Raw genomic sequence first — 23,627 nt, forward strand, 5'->3', positions numbered from 1 at the left:
CATAAGTGGGCGTGTTTACTCTTGATCGACCAATCCAAGTTTTTTACTAAAATGATACAATACCCTTTGTGAATCTCGATATTGCGAACATAAATCAATTGTCTCTTTCAAGAGCTCCCTTTTGTTTATCCCACAAATCTTGGGGTTCCATTTTGATTCAGAATTTGCATCACCTTCTTTCAGCTCTTTCAGCTCTTCATCGATTGGCCCTAATAACTCGTCACACACTTCATACAATTTTGCCTTGTATCCCAATTCACAAATCCGCTGAATGTAAATTCTAAAGTATTGATGGAAATCCCTATTCTCACCCAATAATTCACAACACAATATCCGATTTTCCAAATGACTAATTGATATGGTATTCTCCAAACTTTCGTAACCTTCCTTCATAATCATATTTTTTGATATCTTGTTATACAATTTGGCTCTACCGGAACGTGTTTTTCTGATAATCTCTTCATTAGTCTTTTGTTCCAATAGTTGAATTATCGATTCTTCCTCATCAAACATATTCAACGATTGTAAATTTTTATTCTTGCCATCGTCGACACTATCCCAATAATGCGATCCAAATGCCCACCATGACTCAGTAATGATTTGCCATATTCCTAAATCCTTATTGTATAGATACCCAGACCCATTGGAGCAGGTAACCAATGGAATACCCAATGATGTAATTGCACATAGCGTGATATAATCTGATTTAGTTAGTCCTCCTTCTTGAAGTTTAGATCCTAATTCCAAAAGTGCAGCAATTGATGTTTTTAATTCAATTTTCTTTGTTTCTAGATTCCAAACGTTCAACTCTCCAACACAAGTCACAGCCATGAGGAATTTGCCCTGGCTTTCCAAAAACGAAATTGGTGCACCCAATACAAGTGGTGGCAACAACTTCTTCCCTGATATGTGCGAATATGTCAAGATTTCTCCATCAGCTGTGGAAACAGCCCAAAAATTTGAACCTTCACAGGCCAATTGAACAAACTTAGGTACGAAATCACACCATATCTCCTTATCTCTTTTGAAATACGTTATTCTAGATGGCTTTACTTCGTTACCAGACCCATTCTTTATATCCAAAGTGAACAAGTCATCACCGGCTTTACTTTTTAGTTGAAATCCAAATCGTATTTTGGGAGTTGGTAATCGAGCCTTTGCAAACGAAATATTTGGGTTTACAATGACAGATCCAATGAATTTAACTGGTTCCATCTCCCGTTTTGTCTTTTTGACAGCACCATTTCCATTTGGCTCCTCAGCACGGGTCCTCTTCGATCTGTTAAATTCTTCAGACACAGAGTACGAAGGTGGGTCGAATTCCATAGCACCTTTTTCGCCATTTATTGGTACGGGTTCGGGTTGACCTATTTTAGAAGCTTGGGCTGCACTGGTGCCATTATTTGAAATCAACATTGGTTGGATTCTTCTCTTTCCATCCTTTGTGGTGACTTTTTGCTTGCTAAGGTTGGGTTGCATAGTAGAAGGTGCAGGTGAATTGGGCTTTTTACCCGCTGCAGCCAACTTCGGAGATGGTTTGCTTGCTACTTCTTTCTTTGCAGTCACTGATGAATCCTCCATTGGAACCGTGGGGTCAATTACTTCAGGTGTTATTTCGCCCTTTGTGGTGGGTCCTATTTCTTCTCCAGAGGACCTTTGTGCATCAGCAACTTCCGTTTTGCTCTCACGATGCGCCTCCTCAGTATTGGAAGTTGAGTTAATGGCCGTTGCTTGGTCAACAAATTCAATTGGCGGTAAGGTTTTTCTATTACCTGACACTTGTTCATACTCATACCTATAATTCATCGGCTTCATCAGCTTGATTGAAATGTCATTCAATCTTTTCATCTCAAGTCCTGACACTGCATATCCCAACTCATCGGGATAGAATCGAAGAATACCCAAGCTTCCCTTTGAGGTACAAAATAAAACATTGCTGCTGTTTGTCCACACAATGTCGTATATTTGAGCATCAACAACATGTTTAAGAACCATAATTGGCGATGTTTTAGATGTGTTCCAAATCGCAATAGTTCCGTCAGAACCACCGGAAGCAATTACATTGTACAAATTAGTTGTCTCGTTGGAATTTTCTGAAAAGATATGATGGCCAAATTTTGCAACTTCACAAGTTAAATCATGACCCACCAAGCTTGCAGTAGTGTTCCAATTTTGGGAACTTGAAAGCAAGGATATAAGTGAAGTTTGATTTTTGCTGGCGGTAGGAATCGATATCAATTCGCCGTCAGGAGACCATGAAACTCTTTTGTATCTGACATTCAAAGGGTTCTTACCAAATAGTTTGGATATTTTGTTAATCAACCGAAATTTATACAACTGGGTAATGGAATCGTATTCGTATTGGAAAACATTTATCTGTGTATCATCTCCAATAGTGATGAGGTAATTTGTAACACAGTTGAATGCAATGCTTCGCTGTATGGTCAAGTTATCTTTTGCAGTCAATGTCAATTCCTGGAAAGTGTTACGATGGAGATCATAGACGTACAATTTCCCATCACTAGTACTCCAAGCCACTAATCTTCCATCTAGTGATACAGAAACATCTACAACCGATTCAAGGTCAGACAGTTGCTCCTGCACTGGATAAATTTTTCTATTCTCAACCTTTCCATCAAAGCTAATTTCATGGAAATACACACTTCCTGAAGATGTAGTGGATATGAATTTGTTATAAGAGTTAGGTACCCATTTGATATTATTTATGAATGGTTCTTGACACTTGATTTGCTGTATCGGCTGTACTTGTTCTATCTTCGCTCGTGCTTCACTACTGGAATCATCTTGAAGCTTGGACACGTCAAGTAGTTCTCCTAGATTCCACAAGTTTATAATGTTGTCTTTGCCCCCCGTCACTAAGACGGTGCTATCATTGCTGGCTGCCATACAATGCACTTCACCATCGTGTAGTATTTGGGGAAATAGTAGGAACTTCATTAACGTGAACTGGAAGCGACTAGGTCCTGATGGTTGTTGGCCTGGATTGAAGTGTTTATGTTTTTTTTCGCGGTAAAAATAATTCAAAATGTTTTTGGTTTTCACTGGGAGAAGTTATCCAAAGGCCAACTGACTATATTTAGAAATATTAAAAGACTTGCTGTCACGAAGAAAGCTTTATTGTACTGGGTGAAAGTTTTGGACTTTCCTATAGGGCAGCCTACCTATCGTTAGGGCCCTAGAGTTGGAGCAGCCTTGAATAACTTGAAATTGGTAGCTCCAATTCTTTTTCTGCATTGTCTTTTGACCTGAATCACAAACTGACAATACAAAGAGCAAAAGAATGTTGAAACACTCACGACTGGGAACGCGATAGGAAACCAATGATCCGTACAAGGCGATGACCACTGATACATTGTCACAATTTCGAAGACTCATAGTACCATGTGGGATTATCTTGGGGTTAGCATATCTTAATTTTGCATTAAATTACTCATTAGGGTACCAAGAAGTTTTTGTTCACCATTCACAGGGAGTTGCAATAACACTATGGTGCTTATCGGGATTTCTCCAAGTCTTGGTTTCCACATACTGGTGTTTAATACTATACATTGGACCTGGGAGATCTCCACAATTTCCACTTTTTGACATCTACCTGGAAGGTAAACAAGATCTTTTACCGTTGCCCGATTTATTCTTTTGTGATGAGTATGGATTCCCATTTTATGACTCCAAAACTCAATCCTTGCGTATGGAGCGATCGTTTTACTCCAAGTATGTTGGATACAACGTATTGAAGTTTGATCATTTTTGTCTTTGGATTGGAAGCAGCATCGGATTGACAAATTATTTATACTTTATGAAATTCTGCATCTGGTTCTTGAGCTTCTTCATCATCATGTTGGTTTATGTGAGTCGTTACACCAGACTGTCAATTAATCGGGGTGAAATCAATCACAATTTCATTTTGTTGTACATTATGAGTGGATTTTGGATATTTTGCATTAGTGCGCTATTCATTTCACATGTTGTTTATGTCTGCAGTAATATGACCACTTTGGAAGATATTTCAGCCAAGCAGAAAGCCAGGTACCAGCGATGGAAAGATCGGCAAAGAAAGGAGGAGGCAAATGGTGGAGGATTAAATTGTTTAGCGCCAAAACAACCGAGGAAAGAGAATGGGAAAAGATATGTAAGTGTTAAAAAGGACGACATTAGGTTGGTGATTGAGTTTGACGTTACTGAACGTCCTTTCAATATGGGGTGGAAAAAGAACTGGATAAATTTAGTGCTTAATGGTAATAGAACTCAGGGAAGGGGAGAGGAATACTATACAACTGCAAGGTTTATGGAGGCAATGGTTGTATTTTTTGTACCTTTTGCTGAAATCCCATTTGAACTACATCGAAATAGGACACTTTTAGACTTGGAGAAAGATCACAAAGGCATCGAAAGAAAGATTGTGGAATTCAATTTTTATTCAAACGAAGTTAGCCCAGTGTTTTTAAATATGATAGAAGATAAGATTGAACGGAAGGAATGTTATATACCAAGTTACTTTGTGGCAATGACTGCACTGAAGTGATTATATAAATCTTGCATATATAGACATTGCTTAGTATTTGATAATGATACCAATTTATTTTTCGCGATCGAGTTCTTCACCAACTCATCTTCCACTCTCAGCTTCTTCTATCCTTCAACGATGGACTTTGTCGGAGAAATAATAGAACATGAGATTGAACCTCCTTCGGAGCCAACTCCATTTAATGCATCTACCGGGTTCCCTGACCCACATAAAGTAAAGAAAGTCTCACGATGGAAGCAAAAGCAACCTAAGGCGACTACATCAGAGTTGCCATCGCATGAAGATGCCACACCGGAACTTTCTGAAGCAGAAAAGATTGATAAGGAGAACCGCGATAGAATGGCCAAGATGTCTAAAAGTGAAATATTACAAGAAAAGCAAGAGCTTTTGAATCAGCTAGACCCCAAACTCGTTCAAAGCTTGTTGAAGAGGACTAGTGGTAAAAGGAAACTGAGTGAAGGCATCGAGAAGCATGAGGATAGTCACAACCACAGTCACCATGAACATGCCGAAGGATATAATGGATGGATAGGAGGTATGAAGACTTCTGAAGGTTTGACTGATATATCCCAATTGGAGAAGGAGGACGTGGAGAAGGCTCTAGGATTGGATTCGGAGCGCAAAGTTCGATTCAATGACGACAAGGTTGAAAGGATAGAGTACCAAGTATCTGATAATGAAAAACAAATACAGGATGACTCGGATTCAGATGCAATTGCTCCTGATGGTTACCAATTGAATCAAGATGAAGATGAAGATATGGGTGAGAGTCATTCTACAGTACACTTTACGAAACCTAGTCAAGATGATTTAGATATAAACGATCCAAACTTTTTTGACAAGCTACATGAAAAATATTTCCCTGATTTACCCAAGGAAACTGAGAAATTATCGTGGATGACAAAGCCCTTGCCTAAACAAGTTTCCACTACTTATGAAAGTATTTCCGACATGAGGTTTGACTTTAACGGAGACTTGATTCAGATTAACATAGATGAAGAGAAAGATGACTCACAAGGCATACCGACCTACCTTGGTCTACATCACCACTCTGAAAATCCACATATGGCAGGGTATACATTGAGTGAATTAGTTCACTTGTCACGTTCGGTGGTACCCGGCCAACGATGTATTAGTATACAAACTTTGGGAAGAATATTACATAAACTAGGCAAACACGAGTTGAATATCATTCCTGTTTCTGAAACTGAGGAAAATCAAGACTTAAAAGAGATGGTGAACACGTTTGAAAAAATGATGTGGGATTTAATTGAAGAGCTAAGGGTTGTTGAGAGTATAACTGAAGCTGCGGATGAAAAGTATACCAAAAACTTGTCGGTCCGCAATTATGCTATTGAAGCGTTGTATCTCATCAAAACTGCCAAGTAGGTGAATAGTGCAGGTGTGTGTTTGGTTACGAAATCAGTCACACGCCAACTGTCTACGGGTGATGCAAGTAGGGTGCTTACATGTACTTCGCAACACTTGGACAATTTCATTTCTTAGTAGAGAATAAATGTACGCAAATTACTTGATAAAGAATGGATACGTCAAATCTTGTTTCCATTCTCTTTCGGATTCAGACAAACCCAACATGACTGAAAAAGGGCAACAACAAAGATCAACGCCTTAATGCACAATACCTTGATCAGAACGACCAAAGAAGAAGCTTTAGGCAAGAAAACGAGTACCCTATTTCATAAACGTCAAACTGGGGAGAAAACTAACCAGCTAATCAGTTTTAAAACATTGAGCCAAAAACTGACCAACAAAATTTTGATTCAACTGATCCTGAAAAATAGAGTCCCATCCAGTCACTTCAAAACGAAGAAACCGAAATGCGAGACGATCCTTCAGCTGCCATTAAGTTCCCAATTATAGTTAAAATTCCAATTAATTGCTTCAGAAATGAAGCATGTCCTGTAATTTGTGTTGTATGATTTTCAATTTACGCATATTGACACATTGAGCCGATGGATCCAAAAGTAAACTTTTTTGATGAGTTGATATATATAACTCGTATCGGACAACTTAAGTTTATGCGATGGTGGTTCTTGTTTCTACACTAACAGAAGGCATGGTTTATGTGGAAATGAATCGTGTGTGTATTTATAACTATGTAGTTGGTGTAAAATGAATTGATATATCACTGGATGGGTTGAAGAAATTTTTCAAAAATTAATTTCATTAGTTTATTGTATGTCACGTGTATGTCACGTGTGTATATTCGATTCTCTCTGTCGCACAATTTGAGAGACAAATTAACCACCGAAAACAGTTGGAAATCGACAAACACCACGACATATATTCTCATACAAAACCTACTAGGAGCCAATTGTATTAAATATGAGGAGTCTCAAGCTCATAATACAGTCGTTATTTGTGAACCTCCTTTTCATTTCAAGTTATGCCCATGCAATTCTAATTGACAAAGCATTCACTTCGACTGAGTCTATAAATTATCTTTATCAGACACCTGTTTATGATTTACAAGTTTTAGACAGCAACATACTTGTGGCTAGGAATGATGCTAAGCAGTTGATTGGCCTAGATGTATTGAACCAGAACCTCATTCAATGGAAGTTGGATCTCGATGTAACTAAGGATTATCAACTTTTGGTAACCAATGATAAGATACTTGGATTTAAGTTAAATGAACCGGAAATTATTGAAATTGATGCAAATGGAGCGATCAACTTTATCGATATAAAGAGGAGCATTGCCCATTTATATGAATGCAAATATGGTGGTGTCTTTGTCTTGACTACTGATAATGCATTGATCTATATTGATCAAAATAGTAACAAGCATCAAGTACATTCAAATGTTTCAAATTTTGTTGTTGATTGCCATGATGGATACATTTATCTCATTATTGATAGTGCACAGTTGATAAAGCTATCAACGAAAGGTGAAATAGTGTTTGAGAAGGAAGTATCATTAGGGTCGATTCGGGAATTCAAGTCAGGTATAGCATTAACTCAAAACGATCAAATTTTTAAACTTGATCATCGTTCAAAGTCATTCAAAAGAGTAGACAATGATGAGTTTGGGAATTTGGTAGTGATTGGATCGAGTTATTTGTATTCACGATCCCCAAAAGCTGTCAAGTTAATCAATATAGATAAAAAGGCAAAACAAGTATTTGAAATTAAAGCTACATCGCTTGTGAAACTTTATTCAACTACGTTGCAACACCTTTTAATTATTAGCGATGGTACCACGCGTCAAGTCTATGATTTAACTGATTTCTTGTATACCCACGATACGCATAGTATTAAAAAATTCCAATTCAAATTAGGTAAAGATTATCCCTATGAATTAATTGCCACTACGCCTGATTTCCAATTGGGGTATGTTGCACTTGATGGGAATCTTTATGGTGAATTGTTTAGCTTATTCGATGGAAGTAAAGTGAAAGATATCAAGCCAACCAAACCACAGTATTCATCAGATAAAGGAATCTATATAATAATCGATCCTCCTGAATCTGATAAGATTAAGTCTGAAGTTTACAATCTTGCCAAGGAATCGAACAGTAAGTTGGTATTTACCAATTGGTTGCATCGAGTCATTAGACACTTGAACGAATTGGGTAGATTTATCGTTGATTACAACCATTGGTTTGACTTTGAGGATTTATCAATGGATGCATTTAACAAGTTGATTGTATTTTACGATGCAAAGGATCATAAAGTGGTTGCTGTAAATTCTTATGATGGGGAAGTGGCTTGGGAGTCTAATCCATTAGGAGTTGAAAGTGAATTCATTACTTTGAAACAGATTGATACACAGGATAATCAGGAAGTTATTTTAGTTGTATTTGCTACTGAGATTTACAAGCTTTATTCGCATAATGGAGCAATAGCTCTGGTGATTAGTAATGACGAGGGATATACAAACATTGTACCAGTGGATACATTTTATGCATTGGAAAGCAATCATAAATTCCTCATTCCTCATGCTAATCCCAGTGGCGAAAAATTGCATTTTGCAAAAACAATTGATGATTCTGAAATCGATGGACATGTCATCCTTCCTGGTTCATTAGATTCGATTCAAACGTGGTCATATAATTTCAATGAGCCAATTGTCGCCCAAGCAAGAATCAATAATCAAGATTCAAAAGTATCAACTATTGGAATACCAAAATCGGATAAATCGGTATTATACAAGTATCTTAACCGGAATTTAATTGCAGTATTGACATTGGAAGACCAATTAAAGTTTTATTTACTTGATGGTGTTTCAGGTGAGCTATTGCACCAGCAGTCTCATAACAAGTCGGAAATAATTGATCCGAATTCAATCAATTTGATCATTGATGACAATTGGATAGTGTACACCTATTTTACAAAACAACCACGATTAGAACAACGTATCAATGTGATTGATTTATTCAAAACCAGCAACAAAGATAACAAGGACACGAACAGCAATGCCGGTCTTAAAATTGGTCAAGTATTCACTGAGTCATTTGTATACCCAGAACGAATTTTGGACTTGTCATCAACTCAATCAAAGCATGGTATAACTTTGAAATCGATAATTGCTTATACTGAGTCGGGTAACCTTGTTGAGTTGCCAAAATTTATCTTAAATTCAAGACGTCCTCAACACCAAATGAAACCAACTGAATTTCAGGATGATTTTAGATTAACTCCTTATGATCCAATTGTACCGAAGAACAATTATCAAACGATTAACCACAAGTATCAACTCTTTGGCAAAACCAATAAGAAGAAAGAAAGTGCCTCATCGATATTGATCAAACCGACTGATTTTGAAAGTACGGTGGTTGTATGTTTTCTCAATAATGAAGTTCGATATTGTTCATTAGTTCAACCAAGTTTGTCATTTGATTTATTGAATAAGAATTTTGAAAAATTGAAATTGGTCATTACAATTGTTATTTTATTTGTGTTGTTTATTGTCACGAAACCTTATGTTGCTAATAAGAAATTGAAATCGCAGTGGTTGGATTATAAAAAGTAAAGAGAAGATACAAGCAAGGAAATCAGTGAATAGAGTGTTTGTATTAGCAAAATATCCCTGTGTTTGAGTTGTATATTGATAAACTATTAACATGCAAAAAAAAAAACCTTCACCCACTTTCCCACTTTTGGGTTTTTGGGATTTAAAAAATTGATTCATTATCTTTCAAGTAATTCATCAATTGTCTATCATAAACTCCAAATGAATTCCATTGCTCAAGACTCAACTCATCAGCAACCTCAATATTGCGTTGGACATGTTGACGTTGATAAATTAACCAAATCATCTCATATTGTAAACTAGAAACAAGATAGTTCTTCATCTTGGAAATTAAAAAGAACCCGTCTCTTGTGTGTTGTTGATCTTCTTCTTCTTCAGTCGTATCATTAATCAGTTGAAGTGCTATAAATTCATTTGGCAACTTATTAAACATTTCAATTAACCGATGTAACTTAGTATTCATAAATTGCCAGTCTTTAAATTGAAACACCATTTCGTAACCTTTATTAAAACACAATTTAATATTCTTGTATTCGTCAATTGAATTCAATATTGGCGATTTGAAAATGCGCAATAATGTCAATAGTGTTAATTCAATGGGGAATTTGTAGTAAATTGGCAAGTCCATGTAATTTGCCTGTAATTGAGTGAGCTCAATTACTTGCATACAACACGCAATCAATTTCGATACATAGATCTTGTACTCCAGTAGTGAAATATCAGATTTCGATAATGAATAAATAAACAATTGCAACTTTGAATAAGCAATGGAAATCTGAATCAAATTGGTTAAATCAGAACTAAATGAATCTTCAGCGCCAGAAACATCATCATTTCGTTGCACTGTGGCCATAGTTTGTTTTAAATCATCAATTATAATTTCAAACATGTTGAAATTGATCAATTTTGTCGTATTGATTTGATTAGGCAACAACTTCATGGTAATATGGTCTTCACCGTATTCCAACGAATCACCAATCAAGGCATTCATATTTTCATTCAACTTCAGTTGAATCATGGATATTTTCAAAAGACAATTGATATAATGATCATTGGTTGATGAAGCAATCGACGAATCATGAATATCGATATTCGATGCCTTGTTCAAGATATAATCTTGATTGAACCCATTGTAGGTATTATTTGATAAACCCAAATTGATCAACCAATAATTTGAATTTATATTTACAAATTTATAAATGCGTTCTCTGATTCGATTATTCAAATTAACTTCTTGTGATAGGTTGATTTTGGTCTTGTGACTAAATTCACTAATAAATTCCAATTTATGCAAACCAAATTGGTATGAAAGTGACTTCATCAAACTAACAAATTTAATACTTAAATTGTCAGCAATCTTGGTATGTTGATGGTTAGGCAATGGCCAGGTGGTCAATATCAACAATGATGATATTATATATACTGATCTCGGAGTATTGAACCAACATTTATCAACCACGAGTGATTTGACATGTTCAGTGAGTAATTTGTAGTCATCAGCTAGATGAAATTGGTTTAAATGGGCTGTTAAAATAATACACCAAAAAGCCAATTCATTCTCTGTATGAAATTCGATTAAATTGGTTGATTGGAAGAATTCATCGGGGAATATGGGAAGATATTTGTTGAAATTACGCTCGTAATTTGTGAAATAGTATTGGGCTTGTTTATGAGTTATTGATATTGGTTTGACTTTGCTATTAGCGTTGATGGTAAATTTTGAGCTGTCAGATACATTTAAAGCCTTTGTCTCCTCTATTGTATATGACTCGATTGTGGATTCGGGTGATGTATATGGGGTATTCAAACAGGATTGGATGGCAGAAACTGGGGGTGTATATGATCTCTTGAGAATAGGCTTCTGCGTCTGTTGTTGCTCTTGTGGCTGTTGTTGTGGCAGTAACTGCTTCTGACATTGAATATGGGCTTGTTTTTCAATCTGTTTACCTCTTTCAATCAACAATTCAACGATGTCGTTTCTTCGCTGTATTAGTTCGGTCATGAGATGTTTTAAATCACTAACTTCACATGATAATCGTTCAACTATATCCAATGCTTTAACCCTACCAGTTGGTTTACTAAGAATTTCCAAATTACAATTGACATTCTTCTTGAAACAATGAGTGCAGGGGTTTGGGTTGGTTTGAAATGCATCACACTTGGTCTTGTGTTGTCGACATCGAGTACATGTTTTGAGTATTTTATCAGCTTTAGACCTTTGTTTCGGTATTATTAGTTTAAGACGATTTTGCGATTGTAATGACATGATCATGATGTGGTTGATGTAGTAGTAGTAATTGTAGTTGTTATCTTAATTTAATGATGTTGTATTTATCTTTTTAGTTTGGAATATGGGCAGTGTATCGTATAGATATAGGATGTGTCTGTGTTTTTTTATTGATGTGTTTACAGTTAATCTTTCATTGTGTAAGATAGTGGTAAATATTTAGACTAATAGTGGTGGTGATAGTAGTTATTAATACTTTTGATAGGCAAAGTAGGCAAAGTAAGCATAGTAAGCATAGTTGTAAGAGATTTGATTGGTTGATGAGTTTTTGTTGCAGACAAAGTTTTGTCTTTTTCAGGCGCATGTATCACAAAATTAAAATCCGAATATCGCAAAGCAGTTTTTCAAACCACCAATTGATTTAAGGTACACAACACTACAGAGCACTAAACATACGACAATAGCAATAGCAATAGCAATATCAATATACTACGATTTATTACACACAATAGTAGGACAGTAAGACAATTGGAGCCACATACAGACTTACTAATTCAAATACGCCTATATAAGTATTTTATATGCGCTTACGTCGTAACATTGCAGAGGAATTTCTTCAGGTAGAAAATATCTCCCCTCTCCCAGTTTAACAAAATTTGATTTGTCATTGAGATAGAGAAATAAATATCCGATATCACCTCTTCGGCATTAACAAGAAAATAGAAATAAGCAACACACCAACAAAACTCTAAATACCGAGAACTCAAAATATAAACATCTGATGTAAGGTCTTGTTCAGTTTAACATTTGATTTTACGACGTGGTAAAGCAACGGCTGAGTTAAAGACTTATTTTTATTGGCTATTTCTACTCTGTAATTTTTGCACCCATCACGACAGAAACATCGAAACTTGTTCCCAAATACGGTTTTTGTGAATCGCAGTAGAAGTTAATCTTCATCATTCAACTCCGATTGTTTCTATTTGGTATTATTTTATATAACAATTACTGGTGTAGTTGATGTTTGCAGTAGCTATTGTAGTCAACAATAGACGCCAACCAAGTTGCTCAATGCCAATGTTTCATATTTCTAACATTTGTCAGGTTCTGCTTCTGTGTTTACTTGTTTACTTGTTTACTTTTAGAAATGGTAATGTGATATTATCAAGTGAATAAAATATACTTCAACAAAAGGAGTTGATTGACCTATTAAATCACATTTCCATAGTTCGGCTTTTTTTGTGTAAAATTATTAGCAGTATTGTAAATTTCTACTTTTGTGATAACTTTAATAACAGATAATCGGATTATCAGACAAAAAGTCAAATGCTTTACTTTCCTTCTTTCTTTTGTGATTGTCTATCAATATCCAATCAAACAATTCAAATTTATAATGGACATTTGACTTAAAAGGAAAAAGAGGCAAATTGTGTCTTACATTTTCTTTTAGTAAAACTTTACTATCAAAAGAGAGAGGATTTTCAATTGAGAATGACAAAGCAAAGACGTGATTTCCCCTTACTCTCTGGTGTTTAAGTTCCATCATACGGTAGACAAAGGTAGACAACGATTTACTAGTCCGTTGATAAAAACGTCTATACTACTATCCTAATCTTCGTATAGCAAAACTAAAAAGAAATAAAATGAGCTCGTAGAAATCACTTATTAAGTGAAGTGATTTTTAGTCATTTTCAATGTGGTCTAGGTGTAGTAATAGGCTATGTATATGTTATGTGTAATTTTATTTTTGATACGTTATGATTAAAACCGAAGTTCGTAATTGGGCACTTTTTGAATTAGAAAAAAACCTGCTACCAGTTGTGGTTTACTTTTAAGGCAGCTATTAGATGTATATAGTGTAGGAGATGGAGCAAAAAGGTTCCCAACTGTCTATCAAAGTAAGATGAGCCTTTTTAAGTCAGGAATGTCTTTGTAAGTCTTTTTTTATTGTATGCTTAGGCGTGACTTGCAAGTTCACTATAATTTGCATCAAAACAACTTCAAATTTTTCACATCTTGTTTCGCAAATCTAAAAAGGTTTATATTCTATAGCCATTGCTTGTTCACTCTCTTCTTTATTAATTACTGCTTACTAGATAACCAAGATGCTACAAGGAGTAGTTATTTATTTCGACTCTTTCTTATTACAACTATTTTCAACAATATGGTAGCTCAATATGTTGATTTCGAATGTCGCGACAATGAAAAAGTAGAAGTTGACTTTACCCAAAATACACAAACAGAATCCATCCATCGGAGCACCGCTCAATCTAGTTAATCTTGCATTATCCACAGTTATCTTCATCTATCCAACCACAACATTCGCAGTCAATGAAAGGCAATAGCAAATCCAGGTCCAGCACCAGCGCCAATACCAAAAGCCTAGATGCCAATCAATTACGCTCACGCCACTTGTACAATTTAATCCACTCAACATCAACACCATCCACATCACCATTAAACAAGCTCTACTCACTTCAATTTGACAAAGTAAACAATATAAATGGAATCACTCCACCACCATTGGTGGATCATAAAATATGTCATGAATGTGGTTTATTACTTATTCCGGGACTCAATGTATCCATACGGATTAAATACACAAACAATAACAAGAGGAATAAAAACAAGATAAGGATTAATGAAGGTGCCGATGGAAGTGGAGGTGATGCTTCTGACGTAGCTTTCAAAGGCAAGGGACACGCCGGAAATAGTAGGAGGTTGAGATATAAATGTTTGAGTTGTGGTTATAAAACATATGAGCCGTTGCTTGATGGAAGTGAAAAACAACGTAGGAATACAACCACAGCCACCATCAATGGTACTAATAATGCAACTACAAATGATGCAGTAGAAGCGCCAGAACCGTCGTCTGGAGAAGTGACAATTATGCATTCAAATCAATCATTAAAGTCAAAGTTGGATCCTGAATCGACTCCTGAAACCGAAATAAAGCCAACGATATCAACTGCAACAACAACAATAGAAACAGAGAAAACAGAAACAAATCAATCCAATTCCAAAAATAAATCAGCTAAACAACGTGCTAAAAAGAGGAAAGCTGAATTAAATTTACTTTCAAATTTAAAACAGCGTAAAACAGATCAATCATCAAAATTAGATTCATTAAATTTAATGGACTTTTTACAATAAATATATCCAAACCAACTTAAATTTACAGTCATATCCATACACTCCTTCTTTTCAACAGACATTCTTTAGCAAAATAGTCAAACTATATATAAAAATCACTTCACCAAATTTCTCTATTAACTTTTCCGCCCTCGTTCTTTTTTTGCTCATTTTTATGTTACCCACGAAGCAAGATGCGATTGTTGAACAGGTGGACGATCGATATCCTTATAAGTTTCCCGCACCACGTATCTGATCCATCTTCTTCTTCTATATATTTCACCATCATCAAGCTCATTCAATTGATGTGGTAGTCTTTGTTCTTCATTATCATCATTATCATCATCACTACCACCACCGTTATTAGTATTATTAGTATTATTATTATTATTGGCATTATCCTTAGAATCAGTTCCATCATTTTCGTCACGCTTATCTATTATCTCATCATTAGCAGCAGTAGCAGCACTATTCTCAATAGTTATATTATGTATCGTTACATCGTAAGCCCATTTTTCATCGTCATCAATAATGACCAAATCTTGAATGAAATTAGATTCAACCCATGACTGAATGTTGAAATCAATTGTCCATTTACCATGGAGGATAAACTTATAGCCCACGGGAGGTTTGACTAAATTGATTGATTCACGTTTGGGTAATGAAAGATACCTGTGTTCATGTCCGATACTTGCCCCATTGTGACTCGTTGTGGTACTACCAGTATTTCGTGATGGGCTTGATTCAGTAATGGTAGGAGCGACAACGTCATCCTCACCATCATCTTCCACCACAGCCAGGACAATTTCATGATTTAGTTGTTTAACAGCACGGTTGTACTTTCGAACACCATCATTTATCGAATAAAACTCAGGAGTGAATCCAACCATTTCCCAAATCTTTGTTTCTTGATTCAACTTCTGTAATTCGTAAACTTCAATCAATTTCCCATAGGTCAAATTGGTATCACTATTATTATTCAATTGTAAATCTGATTGTAAATTCTCATCAATTAAGATCGATGTCAACTTATCTTCAATTCTATTGACTCGATTCTGAATACCTAATCGAGTATCTTCCTCGTAAACCCATGATAATATCTTGCACCGTTGACTGGGATGCATCAAGATGACAAACCCCCAAAGTGTCACTGCCCACCATAGCTTAATGATCCAAGCATGATTCAATAAAAACAATGCAATCAGTTTAAACCATAGTAAATTAACCCCCACCATGACTAAACAGGTCAAGACAATGAATGAACTGATTTGCTCATTTTTGAAATACAAATAATCAGCAAACAACCAAGTTTGGAAATCGAAAATATGACTCTGTAAAGTCATGAAATTTTGGGTATCGGTTAAATTCATGAAAAATTCTTTACTAAATAATGGCACTGGTTTAGGTAATTTTGCTGGTTCTAAAGCTTGTTTCAGTGGATAGGGATTGACTTCTAGATATTCGCCATTGAAACTAGCATCCATGGGATAAACCACCAAATAATGAGGAATTAAGGTGTTGACCATTAACAAAAACCAAGGTAAGCAGATAAACAAAACCGGCTTCAAGATCATATGAGTAATGAGTAACGTAACACCAATAGTATAATAAGGATCCAACCAATTGACATATTTCAAGACGTGATTAAAGAAAATGTACACTTCAGAATTGCGCTGGTGTAGATTATTGGAGTTTTTTTGCATCAATGCAAAACTCAATGGTGGTCGCAATTTAGCCATCAATTGACGATCTTGCAACATCTTGTTTGTTTGTTCGTCATAAATCTCATTGGGTATAATCATCGATATGGCCTTTTCCATCAATTTGTCAGCATAGTAATTTTGATTCGTAGCTGATACATTGGCAGTACTAGCAGCAACTGCCGAAGCGGCTGTTGCAGTTGCACCTGCACCCGCACCCGTACTGACACCGGAAGTAATAGCTCCTCCTGATAAATCAGCTCCTCCACCGGGTAAACTTGTTGCTTTTGTATCGCTTGCAGAAGCACTGGCATTTGACTTACCTTTTGTAGCTTCATTTCCAGTTCCAACACCAGCAGTCGCTAAATCATCACCACCCGATGAACCATCTTTACTATCTCTCCAAAACGAACTGAAATCTAAATCCAACGATCGACGTTTCTTTGTTGGCGTCAATGATGCCACAGTCGCTTGCCCTTGATTCAGTCTCCCCAGTGGTCCACTACCACTACTTGCTTTAGTTTCGTCATCAAGTGACAATATATTCCCTAGTAAATTCGTTACCGACTCCATTTTGCTAACCCTCTTATGCTGTCTCGTATTAAGTTCTTCTTGTAGCAGTGGTTGCAATAATTGATAGCTGCTATTACTTGATGTAGGTTTGGATATAGCTTGACTTAATTTCGATAGCAATGTCAGACTACTCTTTTTCTTCTTGCTGTCCCCTCTAACTGAAGAATTCGTCGTAATGGAAAAAAGAAAGTGGAGTTGTACGACCTGGAAAGCAATTAGCCTGTTATTTGGGACCTATATTGTGTGAATTGAATGTATGCCTGTGTTGGACCCTTTGTTATGGATGAATTGTAATGGCTGACCAAGATGTGATCCGCTAAATTGAAAAAAAAAAAGAAGTCAGTCTTGAATGATCAATGTTTTTGGTTACAATGGGCAGCGTATACCTAGATTGTGACTGGGTGGTTTTGGGTAAGTAGGAGGATTGAGGTTGGGGAAAATGTAAAAGGTGAATGGCGTATCGTTTGTAGTGAATGACTTTTTTAGCTGCAATTGCTTCCCTGCATATAGATACAAATCGACCTTTCATCTCTGATGGGTCCACCAACATCAAATGATGACATATACGAACAAGCAAATGATGTCTACAAAAGAGAAAGAGCATTACATTTGGGAGCTGTTCAAGCATCTTTGCACAATTTGTACAACATTTTTGCATTCTAGTATTACATATTGAACATCATTACTCTGTTAGCATTGATTCAATTGCAGCAGTGAAAACAATTTCAACGGTATTGATTCGTCAAAAGAAGATGCCGGTGTCCTATATGCAGCAGCAGTAGTGGATGCATCAGTAGTTGTCGAAGATGAACCTCTTGCTCCATTTAACTTCCCTTCATCACTTCCCTTACCGCCATTCTTTTCGAGTTTCACTTTTGGTTCTCTTTTCAAAGATGGCTGTCGTTTCTTCTGTTGTGGTTGCGACGACGTTGATGATTCTGGTCTTTTTCTCTTTTTGGTTGGTGTATCAGGTGGAGTTAAAATATCATTAGTTACTTCCTGTTTTACTCGTACTGGTGAAGTTGATGACGATGAAGAAGATACATCAGCTGATCCAGACTCCACTTTCACTTGAACACTCTTGCATTTTGCATTATTGCTCACCTCATCACCTGTCTCCTGCTTCACAATCAATTTATAGGCGTCACTTGGCATGATAACCCTCTCATGAGCTTTATTTTTCAACTTCTTTGAGTCCAATTGTTCTTGAGTCAAGAACAAATCAGGAATTTCTGCCTTCAATATGCGAATAAATTGGTCGCAATCACACAAGATTTCGTAATCAATGTAACTATGCCACATTTTACTTAAACTTGTCTTGTTTATAAAAATCACCTTCCCTCCACGTTCATGAATTTGTTTACTTAGACTCTTGACTAATTTTTTCACGCCATCGACTTTTAACGATGTACCCATAATAATTAGCAAATCCGGTTTGCTTTTCAAGTCATTGGTCAATCCTTGACTGAGAATCTCCAGCTGGCGATGATTCTCCCCGTATAGCACTATATCGGGCCTTAATACACCTATATGCCCCGTCATTCGTTTTCCCAGGTATAACCGTTGTTGATACTTGTTGAAACAGTTGGTACATTCAGGATTAATACCTTGATTGAACATGGTCTTGAATTCATTGCTCCATTCATATTCAGCAAAACAATTAGTACAGGATAATTTATGCAAGTTTCCGTGTAATTGGACAACATCTAAATTATTCCATGATTCACGAAACTTACCCAGTCTGCCAACTTCAAAATCTTGTTGGTTGATTCCAAGATTTAAGTCCACATTTTGTTCCAAAGAGTCAATGTTTTGCGTATAGCATCGTAATAATTTTCCCTTGTCTTTTAGATGTTTAATAAACTTGTGCGATTCTGTAGGTTTTGCCAGCAAACTATGATGGTATAATCGTTCCATAAATGTACAAAAGATTTCAAGCGACGTTTCATCTCTAAATAAGTTGATATCAAATAAGTCCTGACCTCGTACTATTGATTTGGGATATTTATGTTTGATCATGTTGTATAATCCGTTTTCGGACCGGAAATCGGGTATTCCTGCATTACACAGGATTCCTGCTCCAGTTATAACGGTGGTTCTCTTTGACTTGGTGATGTATCGAATAGCTTCGTTTAATTTTATTGACAAGTCGGCAGATATCTTGTTGCTGCCATCGTCGAGATTTATGCTATGCATTGTGGGGTCTGCGTGTGTCTCTTTAGGGGTATATTAGTGGGTATAGTTCAAGATAAAGGTACCGCTTCAATGGTTAGCAAAAAAGTAGAAAGGCTGTGTCTCAATGTAGCTTTGTTTTTTGTTTTTGGTGTTGGTGTTGCCCAGTTGGTGTCCAATCAGTGGTTGCTAAATTAAAGTTGCCTGATGTGGAATTAACGTGGTAAGCAAAATAATAAATAAAAACTGACTAAAATCTCCAACTTAAAAGAAAATCCCAGTGGTATAAATATGCCAAGTGAATCTAAAGGAACGAATAAAGCTATCAATACACACCAAATCCTAGAAAGATAAAATGTTGTGTTCAACAGTCTGTACTTTTCTTTTCGGTTGTGCTGCTGTAGGTTGATGATGATTTTTTTCTTTTTTCTCCCCTTTGTCACATTCCTGTATATAATATTACAACTGAATTTAACTTAATTGGGACTAAATCAAAACATTTCTTATACGGAGACAAATACATTACATACATACACAAAGAGAGACAAGGAGAGCAAGGAGAAGAAGACACTAAAACACGATCAATTTAAAATTATTAAACAGTTGTTAATTTATCGTTTTATTTTCTTATATTCCACCTAGGCACTCTGACTATTGACAGCCAATTCCATAATTAATCTAGTAGCCAAATGTAAGAATGGATATGCTGAAAAACTACCCACTTCATCCAAATCTTGATGTCTATGGGGATCTTTAGCATTAGCACTAGCATCTTCAGTATTACCACTGCTTGCTTGCTCTTCCAGTTCCCATCCATCGAATTTGAAATCAACTAAATAGTTATTAGGTTCCAATTGGAACAATTGTATCTGCATCTTCATCAAATTAGGAGTCTTGCTTGAGACTCCACCAGTACTAGCTACACCAGCAGCAGCAGCTTCATACTTCCATCGAACTCGTATAGTCCATAATTCTTCTTCTGTAGGTTTCGCCCATTCTGCACCTAGATTCTTCAACGCACGATATATTTCTCCCATCACATCCAACGGATACGACCTTGATCTTATACCGAAATGCCACCTCGTTTTAGATTTCTTGGTTGGTGTAGGTTGGTACTGTTGTTGATTTTGACCTGGTTGATGTTCACTCATAAATGCTCGATGGATTGATGGCAAACTGGTTGGTAATATGGCAATTGTTGAGTTGGGAAGCTGTGATAAATCAGGCACACCTGCCAACGTTTGATAAGTCAATGATTGTTGAACTCCTGGTGCAGAACTAGTTGCTGGATGAGACGGATAACCACCAGCAGCAGCAGTTCCACCGGCGTTGCTACTACCGTCTGAAGTACCAGCAGATCCCCCTGCACTACCACCATCACTACCCATACTTGACGTTGGAGGTGGTGAAGAACTCAAGAAACTATCAACATTATCCAGCTTTGATTTCTTTAAATCCTTAACCAATGAATGATTCTCCTTCATTAATAAATACGCATCCAATATTTCATTCTTTTGCAGTTGTGGCGACGAATGCTTATTACATTTTTCAATAATATTGATAATTTCATCGCGGTCATATCCCATCGTCACATGCAATGCTCTAATCACATCTTCATCAATATCAATCTTTTTGTGTTTATTTTTGGACAAATCAGGTGGTAACAAGTAATCAGGCATGCCTTGTTTAAACCATTCATCTTCCATTATTTCGTGTATGGTAATTCTATTCAAAGGGTTAACCACCAACATCCTTGTCAAAATATGTTTAGCTCCTGAACTTAAATAACTAGGCAACGTGTAAACCCCATTACTAATCTTTTTAAACAATGCCGGGATAAACTCATCATCAAAGGGTAATCTACCACATAACATCACATACAAAATCACCCCGGCTGACCAAACATCAACTTCAGGTCCCGCGTACAATTTACCCGATATAACCTCTGGTGCAGCATAATTGGGGGACCCACAGCTCGTCTTGAGGAAATTACCATCTGTCATAATATTACTCAATCCAAAATCAGCAATTTTGACATTCAACTGATCGTCCAATAATAAATTCTCGGGTTTTAAATCTCGATGAACAATCTTGTGTCGGTGGCAATATTCAACGGCAGCTATAATTTGCTGGAAAAACCGCCTGGCTTCGTCTTCCGGCATCTTGCCTCGTTGAACAATATAGTCAAATAATTCCTTACCAGCATATTCGATAACCATTATAATATCATCTTTTGATTTTATAACATCATAAAGTTTAATAATATGAGGGTGTCTTAATAATCGTAAATAGGAAATCTCTCGTTCAATTCGACCTTGCATGTCTGATTTAGCCAAAGTTTTCCTATTGATAATCTTGAGGGCTACTTTTTGACCAGTTACTGTATGTTGAGCCAATTTCACTTTACCGAATGATCCTTCACCAAGAGTTTTGAGAACTTGATATTTTCCAATGTAGGTAGCAGTGTTAGCGTTTTGATCCTTGTGGTGATGGTGTCCATGATGATGATGGTGATGTTGCTGTTGTTGTTGCTGTTGTTGCTGACTGCTATGCTGTGGTTGTGGTTGTTGGATTGGCTGTTGCTGTTGTTGTTGTTGTTGGGCCGGAGGTTGATTACTTTGTGGAATCAGTTGATCCACATGCATACCAGTAGGCTCAGACATATTGATTGAGTTAGTGTTTATAGCTATATTGTGATGTTTTTGATTTTCAACCTACTCCTAGGACTCTTTTATTAAATTCTGTTGTTCAATTTTTGATTGCGTGACAGAGATTGTTGAGAAATTTAAAAAAAAAACACAAGTGACTAACAAATTACACTGTCATAAATCCTCAATATGCGACATTGAACGTTTGCAACAACAACAACAACAGCACATCTACAGGTTCATCTATATTACAAGAGTACTTACCTAGATGGTATATAACTATCATAGCGACATGAATCTTGCTCTCTATATTTACTATGCTCACGATCTCTGTAATCTCGCATCCTAAAGGTATTATGATTTCCTCTATTTTTCAACTTTCCATCATCATGTCCACCATATTCATCAGTTGAGGATGAAGTTCGATTATAATTTGTTCTTTTCTTTTGATTGACAGCTGAATCGGTATTTGAGGGTCTTGGTATTAAATGTTGTGGTTTCCGTTGAGCTGAAGAAGTTGTCTCTGCAACAGGGTACAACTCTTCTGGTTTTTCCCCTCGTTGAACTCGTAACATCAAATCCCATAGTTGGATACAAAACGTAGTTGATGTTTCCAAAGGTTCCAAAAATGCAGGTAGTTGTTGCTGCAAGTTGATTATATCAATCGAATCGTCTTCCAATGGTGTATCCAAGAGTTCATAAATATATTCATGTAATACCTCATCATCTATGTTATCTAGTAGTTTGTTAATTGTTTGTTCTATCCATGGTTTGAATTTGTTTAGAGGTACGCTTGATCGATATACTTTCTGTTTGAATATCTTCGTTGTTGGTGTCTTTTTCTTGGTATCTGATTTAATCGTCACTTGTTGATCTGTCATACTATAAACTTGAGCTATGAAGCTTTATTATGGAAGGAAGAAAGAAGTGTAGTGAGTAATTTCTTGACTTGGTCTTGTGGCACGTAGGTATGTGGTAATAGTCTGTCGTAACGGGTCTGTGTGTGAATATGTATTATCTGTATCTAATCTCATCACTCATTTTTGTTTGGTGAATAATTTTGTCCCTTGAGACATCAGTTTCCTTTGTTAGACAAGTTTTGATCTAATCTTATCTCATCAATTACAGGTATATTAATCCGTATAACCTATTACCTTCTTTTGTCTTCAAACTCAAAGTCTTGAGTCAACACGCCCTTGAGGGAGATCTGGCAATTCTGCGTACTCGTATTTCCTATACATCCTCTCATTTTCCCTATTCCCCTTCCCCACTTTCCGTTCTCAACAAAGACATACATACATAGATTGATAAATGGAACACATAAATACACACGTTGTATTCATTGTAATTATAACCAGTGTCTTATCTAACACGATCACTCAGCAAACATATACACACATTATTAGACCCCTTACCCTCAAATGACATAGAGACAAAATACTCCCACCGCCCTCATAATAGGAACGATACACCAGGCACATCCATAGTCATTAACATGATAACATGTCACATCACGTTGTACTTGTTTAATCAGAGATTTGTCTCGGTATTGATCACCAGTGCTGTCAAAAACAAACAAAAACACTTTTAAATATCTTATGTCTACTCCCCGCACACAAGTCACAATTACCCAC

The 23,627-nt window shown here is 36.3% G+C and overlaps 9 protein-coding genes across 9 annotated transcripts; 4 read left to right on the plus strand and 5 right to left on the minus strand. All coding sequences in view use genetic code 12, as the record gives it.

Annotated features, from left to right (window-relative positions):
• Nucleotides 1–15: 15 nt before the first annotated feature.
• On the minus strand, nt 16–2,958 carry CANMA_002695 (uncharacterized protein; the record flags this gene model as incomplete). The annotated part of the gene is made up of 1 exon (XM_051814791.1): nt 16–2,958. One exon carries the CDS (start codon nt 2,956–2,958, stop codon nt 16–18), a length of 2,943 nt encoding a protein of 980 aa, XP_051671666.1.
• A 400-nt stretch (nt 2,959–3,358) lies between these two features.
• Nucleotides 3,359–4,543, plus strand: CANMA_002696 (palmitoyltransferase; the record flags this gene model as incomplete). The annotated part of the gene is made up of 1 exon (XM_051814792.1): nt 3,359–4,543. One exon carries the CDS (start codon nt 3,359–3,361, stop codon nt 4,541–4,543), a length of 1,185 nt encoding a protein of 394 aa, XP_051671667.1.
• A 120-nt stretch (nt 4,544–4,663) lies between these two features.
• Nucleotides 4,664–5,935, plus strand: CANMA_002697 (uncharacterized protein; the record flags this gene model as incomplete). Its single annotated transcript, XM_051814795.1, has 1 exon — nt 4,664–5,935. One exon carries the CDS (start codon nt 4,664–4,666, stop codon nt 5,933–5,935), a length of 1,272 nt encoding a protein of 423 aa, XP_051671668.1.
• Nucleotides 5,936–6,384: 449 nt separating this feature from the next.
• On the plus strand, nt 6,385–9,541 carry CANMA_002698 (uncharacterized protein; the record flags this gene model as incomplete). The annotated part of the gene is made up of 2 exons (XM_051814796.1): nt 6,385–6,480; nt 6,920–9,541. The coding sequence occupies 2 exons, from the start codon at nt 6,385–6,387 to the stop codon at nt 9,539–9,541; spliced, it is 2,718 nt and encodes a 905-aa protein (XP_051671669.1).
• Nucleotides 9,542–9,683: 142 nt separating this feature from the next.
• Nucleotides 9,684–11,807, minus strand: SEF2 (Sef2p; the record flags this gene model as incomplete). Its single annotated transcript, XM_051814797.1, has 1 exon — nt 9,684–11,807. The coding sequence occupies one exon, from the start codon at nt 11,805–11,807 to the stop codon at nt 9,684–9,686; it is 2,124 nt and encodes a 707-aa protein (XP_051671670.1).
• Nucleotides 11,808–14,099: 2,292 nt separating this feature from the next.
• SNM1 (Snm1p) lies at nt 14,100–14,921 on the plus strand (the record flags this gene model as incomplete). Its single annotated transcript, XM_051814798.1, has 1 exon — nt 14,100–14,921. One exon carries the CDS (start codon nt 14,100–14,102, stop codon nt 14,919–14,921), a length of 822 nt encoding a protein of 273 aa, XP_051671671.1.
• Nucleotides 14,922–15,073: 152 nt separating this feature from the next.
• On the minus strand, nt 15,074–19,369 carry HST3 (NAD-dependent histone deacetylase; the record flags this gene model as incomplete). The annotated part of the gene is made up of 2 exons (XM_051814799.1): nt 15,074–17,276; nt 17,895–19,369. The coding sequence occupies 2 exons, from the start codon at nt 19,367–19,369 to the stop codon at nt 15,074–15,076; spliced, it is 3,678 nt and encodes a 1,225-aa protein (XP_051671672.1).
• Nucleotides 19,370–19,983: 614 nt separating this feature from the next.
• Nucleotides 19,984–22,008, minus strand: SNF1 (AMP-activated serine/threonine-protein kinase catalytic subunit; the record flags this gene model as incomplete). Its single annotated transcript, XM_051814800.1, has 1 exon — nt 19,984–22,008. One exon carries the CDS (start codon nt 22,006–22,008, stop codon nt 19,984–19,986), a length of 2,025 nt encoding a protein of 674 aa, XP_051671673.1.
• A 245-nt stretch (nt 22,009–22,253) lies between these two features.
• CANMA_002703 (uncharacterized protein) lies at nt 22,254–22,874 on the minus strand (the record flags this gene model as incomplete). Its single annotated transcript, XM_051814801.1, has 1 exon — nt 22,254–22,874. One exon carries the CDS (start codon nt 22,872–22,874, stop codon nt 22,254–22,256), a length of 621 nt encoding a protein of 206 aa, XP_051671674.1.
• Nucleotides 22,875–23,627: the final 753 nt, after the last annotated feature.

The sequence above is a fragment of the Candida margitis genome, assembly GCF_024628925.1.
Source record: "Candida margitis strain CBS 14175 chromosome Unknown scaffold3, whole genome shotgun sequence".
Classification (NCBI taxonomy): domain Eukaryota; kingdom Fungi; phylum Ascomycota; class Pichiomycetes; order Serinales; family Debaryomycetaceae; genus Lodderomyces; species Lodderomyces margitis.